Source organism: Vombatus ursinus, unplaced genomic scaffold (assembly GCF_900497805.2).
Source record: "Vombatus ursinus unplaced genomic scaffold, bare-nosed wombat genome assembly UNPS02014773.1, whole genome shotgun sequence".
NCBI lineage: Eukaryota > Metazoa > Chordata > Mammalia > Diprotodontia > Vombatidae > Vombatus > Vombatus ursinus.
The window spans coordinates 37559566-37567124 of NW_020954551.1; the positions used below are offsets into that span (position 1 = coordinate 37559566).

Consider the following 7559-nt stretch of genomic DNA (forward strand, 5'->3'; position numbering starts at 1 on the left):
TCTCTCTTTCCCTCCCTCTGTCTCTCCATCTCCATCTGTATCTTTCTATCCCTCCCTCTGTCTCTGTCTCTCTCATAAACTTGATTTTGGAGGACTGCTGAAGAAAATTCCTCTCTCAACACCAACCGTGCTACTTAGAGTCTCAGAGACTTGTCTGGAGCTTCGAGAGAGGAGCTGCTCTGTCTGGGTCACAGAGCTAGTGGGAGGCCAGGCCTCTTGGCTTCAGAGGGGCTGCCGTACTCCTTCAGCCAAGGCTTTCCCTGGCCCCCCCTTCTCTCCACATAAGGAATAAGATTAAGGTGACCGGCTTAAACATTTGTGGGGATGTTGGCACCACTGAATTTTAATACTACTCAGCTGCACTGATTCTTTGACATGGTATCTTATGAGATCAAAGCTAGTAATTATGTGATTCAAATTTATGCTGGCAGGATAAAAATGAAATGGATGGGGGTGGGGGTAGGGAGCGTAGTGGGATGGGGAAGGCTGGAGGGGAGGCTCACCTGACCGGGCTCTTTCTGGGACTGATGGCCGTGATGATTGGGTCCCTCATGTAATCAAAGGTGATGTTGCTGCTTATGCAAGATTTTTGCTCAAAGCGCACGCAGACACGGACGGTGGCAAGCAGCTCTCCTCTTGGCATGGTGCAGGTGATGGTGTTGTCTGTGCGCCTGTGGGAGGGAGGCCAGGGCTTCTGAGTGGCTGGCTACTGAGCAAGCTCTGGGCAGAGCTGGCCATCCCACTACTAACATCACCTTCTCTCTACCGTTCCCAGGGGCTAACCTGATCCAGTCTAGGCAGAGCTGCTGAGTCGGGGGTGAAGAGGGCGCCATCTTTAGGGCAGCTCTGGAAAAGCAACAGGATCCCCCTCCTCTCCTCCCTATTCCTTGCCTTAGACTCCATCATCTCATCCCTGAGATACTAAAGCTCAAGTCCCTGCCACTGCCCTCTCCCACTGAGCCACCCTGCCCATGATGCCACCACTCTAATCTCCCTAAAATAGCCCTTTTTGTATTGTAAATTCCTTGTTTGAGAGTCTCAGTGTTGGTCTGATGCCTACTGCATCAAATCCAACCTCCTCCTCCTCCTGGCATTTGAGACTTTCTGCAATCTGGCCCTGTCTTACCTAGCCAACCTTATCCTTCCTTCTCTCTTCTTTGATTCACGCTAGGTTCCTCCCTAACTTCCAACACATTCTCATTTCCATCTCTCTACCACTGCCTTCCCCCTTCTTTCACTCATCCAAATCCTACCCAGTTCATGTTCCTCCTCTTCTATGAAGCCTTCCCAGATTTCCTCAGCCTATAATGTTCTTTCTCTCCTCTGATCTCCTAATGGCATTTCTGCCTCATACCAGATTGCAAGTCTCTAGAGGTCTCCCTAAGTGCCTAGCACAGTGCTCTGAATTGGACTGTAGTCATGTAGAATAAGCACAGAAGCTTATCTCAGCTTCCAGACTATAGGCTTCTATAGGGTAGGCATGGTGCTTTCTTCTTCCCTATCTCCTATACACACAAAACACAGGACATGGAACATGAGAGGTATTCAGTGCAGACTTGGTGATTAATTGAAAGCCATTGGGGAGTAGCCAAAGAATGCTTAGCACAATGCATTGCACAGGGCAGGTGCTTAATGAATGTTTATTGATTGAGTTAATGACTGAATGAATCCAGGGGATCTCAAAGCACTTTGTATATTCATAGTTAGTCTTCTCTAGCTCAGGAAGCCTACCCCAGGGACACAGGGCTTTTCCCCTCAGGTTAAAGGAAAATTTTTCATGGCTTTGAAGTCTAGGAAGTCCCCCCCATTAATTCTGTATGGGCTGTACCCCAACGGCCAGAGCTCTGGCTTATGGTCTAGTCTGCTTACTGAAGCTCCCTCCTTGGAAAAGTCCCTGAAGGATCCCGGGGGTCAAACATGCTCCCAGGAGCATCCCAACCAACGGCTTACAAGGAGATTCTTGAAGAGAGAAATGACCCTGAGATCACTCAGGTACTACTAACTTGTCCCCGCCCAGTCCAACCCACCTTGGTCCCATGGCTTACACGAGATTTAAACACTGTTTGGTGTCATTGACCAGGACATGGAGTTCGGATCCCACTCCAAGGTCACTCCCTCGGATAGTCACTCTGGTGCCTCCAGCCTTTGGACCAACATCTGGCTCCATGGAATAGACAACTGGGAGCTAATGAGGAAGAAGGAAGAGAGAAAAGGGGAAAGAGCAGGAAGAATGGGGGACAGGGAAAGGGAAGGGGAAGGAGGAGAAGAGGACAAAGAGTGTAAAGAGGAAGGCAGGGGGCAATAAGAAAAAGAAAGGTGGAGAGAATAAGAAAGGGGGAGAGAGAGGAGGGGGGAGGGAGAGGAGAGGGGAGGGGAGGAGGAGAGAGAAAGAGAGAGAGAGAGAGAGAAAGGGGAAGATAACAAGGATGAAAGAGAAAGAAAGAAAAGCAATGTGAAGAAAATAGAGGAGATAAGCAAGGAAGACAGAACAAGGGAGAAATACAGAAGGAAAGAGAGAGGTGGGGAGGGGTAGAGGGAAAGGGAGGGAATAAGGAAAAGAAAAGAACAAAGGGGAAATGAGAGAAAAGGGGGAGTAGGAAAGAAAAGGAAAGAGGAGGAGAAAGTGAGCACAGAAGAGGAAGAAAGAGAGGAGAGAGGAGAAGAGAGAGCAAGAAGAAGGAGAGGAAAGGAGAGGAGGAAAGGAGGGGAGGGGAAAAGAGGAAAGAAGAGAAGAGAAAGAATAGAGAAGAGAATAAGGAAGAGAAGAGGAGGGGAGGGGAGAGGAGAGGAAAAGAAGGGAAAGAAAGGGAAAGGAGGGGAGGAAATGGGAGGGAGAGGAGGAGAGGAGAAGAGAAATAACAGGAGAGGAGAGAAGACATTCTCAGCCACTAGACACAGCCATACCGCTTGCCAACTCCTCAGTTAATATGAGAACAACCCCCAGCCCTTCTTTCTCCAGTTTTTGGTTTGTTTTTGTTTTGCCTCCGCCTTCCTTCAGAAGCAGGAAGGATTCCTCAAGTGAAGCCTTCCCTGACTTCTTCAGTCCACCCAGCTCTCCCTGCCCCACGCCCCCTTGCTGACTCCTGACTGTCTGCCCCACACACCTGGCATCAGATCACAGAGGGCTCTCTCCTTTGTGCCAGCCAGGTCAAAGCCCTGTTCTAGCAGCACACAATGGACACATGCCTACTCTTGCCTTCTCCTGGAATGGTTTCCTGCTGCTGACCCACGGCTCCCCAGCAAGACCTTGAGCTCCCCCAGGGCAGGCACCGCAAGGCCTCCCTCCCCCAACTCTCCTCCTTCTTCTCCCTCCTATCACAGACAGTACTAAGCACAGGGCCAGGCACTGTATCCCAAGCCTGGCAGTAGAACCAGGCAAAAGATGAGAAGACTATTTTCCATGAGGAGGAACATCAGTGTTACCCATGAGATGATTTTCTGAGCCTTCAGTTTCTTCTTCTGTCAAGTGAGGAGGTTGAACTCAATGTCATCTGAGGTCTTTCTACTTCTGCCATTCTCGGGGTCTTTGACATCTCACCCTGGACTAGCCCAGGGATCAACCATATCAATCCCTCTATCTGAGGACCAGCCTAGAGACTCAGTGTTGGGTGGTCTCGGGTCATGAATGTTTTGACCACAACCACTATGCAAGAGCAGGTCCTGATTTGTGGCAGGGTCACCACCTCCATTGGCAGAATCAGTAACTACACCACTGAACCCCCCAACTCAGCTGGGGTGCCCCCTCCTCCATGAAGCCTTTCTCAATTCCCCTGATTGTTAGGGTTCTCTCCAGACTCAAAGGGTCTCGTTTGCACTCCTCTGTTTACGTGTTGTATCCCACCTCCACATTCCATCTTTGGAATTTCTTGAAAGCAGGGTCTATTTTTTCATTTTATCATAGGCTCATAGATTTAGAACTGCTTGGGCCCATACACCCTTTGAGTTCAACACTCTCATTTTACAGAGAGGCTCAGAGACGTGAATTCATGTGCCATGGGTCATGTGCCCAGTTGAGGAAACTGAAGCAAAGAGGGTTAAGTGACTTGCCCAGAGTCACATAGCCAGTCTCTGTCAGAGGCAGAACCTGAACCCAGCTCAGGTCCAGTTCTCTCTCCACGTGCTGCCTTTGCATCTCCCATTCCTAGCACAGCATCATTCACATAATAGGCACTTAGGAGTATGGCTGTAGTCAGAGGTCGGCTGGTCCAAATCCCTCATTTAATAGATGAGAAACTGATACCCAGGGAGACCAATGACAATAAGGGGGCACAGATGAGATTCACACTCAAGAGCTTGGACTTCAAATCCAGCATTCTTTTCACTGCACCATTCTGACACTGAATAAATGTTGAATTTTTGAAGTCTTGGAGCTATTGACACAGTCTCATTGGCATCCGATTTATTGACAGAGATGAATGGTTAGGAGTCATAGGGTTAAACCAACAAGAGACTTCAGTTCTTGCCTGCTCCCCACCTACCGAAACCTGGAGCCAGGAAGGAGAAAGGAAATGCCATCCCCATCCCCTTATCCTACCATCTAGGGCGGTCCCATTTTCCAACAAGATAACATTTGCCAGGCTCATAACAGGCGCTCCATAAATGTTTCTTTCCTCCTCCTTTTCTCAGAACATCTTGGTCAGTGTGAAATGCATGGCAAGACCTTGTGGGATGGGCATCGAATCATCCAGAAAGAGCCTTACCACATAGGAATAGTGCTCCTTTGATTTCCCTTCCTTGCTCACATTAACAGATACAACATCGGAAAAGGGGCCGGGCGATGGGCCAGTCCAGCAAACGATCCTGATGAAAAAAAAGAAGCTGATAAGGAGGGGCAGGAAAATGCTCCCCTGGGAACCCAACCAGCCCAAGGGGGAAGATGCTGTAGCAGCTGAACAATTTTCTCTCTCCAGGAGCTCCTCAGTTCCACTTGTTTCCCCTGTGGAAAACTAAAGAGAAGAGGGTGGTATGGGGTCCCCAGGCTCCCAGACACCACCAAAGGGACCATGATGATGAGATGGCCACAAACATGGTGGTGGGGAATGACAATAACAAGGTAGCCTCCCTTGGTCACCCAATCCCTGACTAATCTCACCTTTCTCTGACCTGCAGTAACTTAGCACCCACACCAGACCTTTCACTGCTTGGCTGACCTAGACTGTTTTGACCGTTTCATGTATCCACCTCATAGATAAGAACATAGGATGGACCACTGGAAGGGGTCTTCAAGAAAACCTAGGCCGAAGCTTTTGTTTAATGAACTAGAAACTGAGACCCAGAAAAAGAAGTGATTTGTTCAAAGTGATGTATCAGCAGTACAGCCAAGATCTGAACCCAGGTTCTTTGCCTCTAAATATAGTGCCCATTGCATCCTGTAATGCTTCCCCCAATCAGACTGCATCTTCCTTGAAAGCACGAACCTTCTTGGAGACAACAGCTAATCCAACCTTCTTATTTTATAGATGAGGAAACTGAGGCCTGGGGAGGTTAAGTGATTTATCCAAGGCCATACGAGTATTAAGCATCAGAGGTCAGATTTGAATCAAAGTCCTCTTACTCCAGAGCTAATACATTCCCCCTGTCCCATGCTGCTTCCTTTAAGCATCTCTTTTCTTCCCCCAACCCCTACCCTTTAGTGTCTGGGCCCGCGGTAGGCATCTAATAAATAAGTACCTGTTGGATTTCCCCAGGTCAAGGACAGGGTTGGAACCCCTAACTGAGCTGCTGTGGGGCTCATCTGTGCTGGCTGCAGCATGCTGTGACCAAACGAGCATTGCTCTGGGATTCAGGAAGCCAGGGTTCCCTGCCTAGCTTTGACAACATTTGGCTGCGTGATTCTGGAAGAGATACTTCTTTCTAGCCCTCAGTTTCCTCTTCTGTGAAATGATGGGGCTGGACTAGGTGATCCCAAATTCCTTCCTAGTCCTACCACGCTAGGATTTCCAAAGGTGAGAAGGGAGGACTACCCCCTGGGACCATCAGCCCCTCCCCAGCTACTCACTCCTCAGAGACGATGTATCTGCTCGGGAGGGGCTCACAGGCCACGCCACCGATCCACGTGCTGTGGGCCACTTCGCTGAATCTACGGCCCAGGTTCTTCCCACGGATTGTCAGAAGGGTCCCTCCTTCCAGGGGGCCGCTCAGGGGCTCGATCTGCCACGGACACCAGGTCGTGAGGATGGAGGAGTTTAAAGCAATTGCCAAGGCAGGGGACAGGGAGTGGGGGTGGGGTCAGAAAAGGCTAAAACAGGTGGGGCCCCTGATTGTTGTGACAGACACATAGAAAGTACTTAAATAATTAACAAAAAGCCCATGCATCCACTCTTCTCACCAACAGTCCTGTGAAGGAGGGAGCTGCATTCCTATTTAACCCATGAGATAGCTGAGGACCAGAGAGAAGTGACTTGTCCACGGTCAAAGAGCTAGTGAGTTTCAGACGCAGGATTTGAACCTCACTGTTCTTGACCCCAAGTCCCGCACTCTGGCCCCTACCCCAGGCTGCCTTTCTCTGTGTGAAACCTAACTTGTGAGCTCCTTGAGGGCAGGGACTCTCTTTTGCCTCTTGTTGTATGCCCAGAGCTTAGCACAGTGCCCAGCACCTAGTAGGTGCTTTATAAATGTTTACTGAATGAATGAATGATAGGAATGAGTGTACACATAAATTATATGTGTTAATAAAGAGCCCATAACCACCAAGAGAGTGTAAGCCTTTTGAGGGCAGGGACAGCTTCGTTTTGGTCTTTGTATCTCCAAATGCCTGGCACACAGTAGGAGGTGTTTAATGAATGCCTGTTGGGTGACTGATTAATATACAGGAATGATTTATTGCATGAGTGTATTTGTTTTGAAAATATGCTAGAAAGATTGTATGAGTGTTGTATGTGTATGCGTACGTGTGCGTGCACAAAACGTACCTGGGGATCATTAGATTCAGACCTGGAAGGGATGTATGTTCGAGATAAGAAGACCAATGAATCAATCACACGGAGATTTAGAGTTGAAGTGTACCTTAAAGTCCACCTACTTCCAGCCCCTTTTTAAAACACATTATTTATTTTTAAACTAAATTTTATTTTTCCAATTATCAAGCATTTCTTTTTCACTCTATTCCACCTCCTCACAGCCAGGAAAAAACAAAGACCCTAACCCCTTATAAAAAGCAGAGTCAAACAAAACAAGTTCCCATGTTGGCCACATCCCCAGTTGCGTCTCATCCTGCATCCTGAATCCATCCCCTCTGGAAGGAGATGGGCAGCGGGCTTCCTCAGGGCTCCTTGGGAATCATGACCCTCTCATTTTAGAGATGAGGAAAGGGATGCCAAGAGAAACAAAATGTCTTGCCTAAGGTGACGTAGGTTTTTCTCCTCCTACCAATAGTTAGCATTTACGGAGTTTTTAGGATTTGCAAAGTGCTTTAAAGATATTGATTCATTTGATCCTCACAATAAGCCTATGAGGTAGAGGCTATTATTGTTACCATTCTACAGATAAGGAAACTGAGGCATATGTGTGTGTATGTGTGTGTGTGTGTGAGAGAGAGAGAGACAGAGACAGAGACACAG

The 7559-nt window shown here is 48.4% G+C and overlaps 1 protein-coding gene across 1 annotated transcript in view; it reads right to left on the reverse strand.

Moving 5' to 3' along the window:
- PLXND1 (plexin D1) overlaps positions 1 to 7559 on the reverse strand; it is a 200568-nt gene that overhangs the window by 56206 nt on the left and 136803 nt on the right. Inside the window, exons 13-16 of the mRNA XM_027863909.1 lie at positions 5999 to 6150; positions 4701 to 4800; positions 2046 to 2185; positions 504 to 671 (exon numbers count right to left, since the gene is read on the reverse strand). Of these exons, the coding sequence (XP_027719710.1) occupies positions 504 to 671; positions 2046 to 2185; positions 4701 to 4800; positions 5999 to 6150 (560 nt within the window). The remainder of the gene's footprint in view (positions 1 to 503; positions 672 to 2045; positions 2186 to 4700; positions 4801 to 5998; positions 6151 to 7559) is intronic.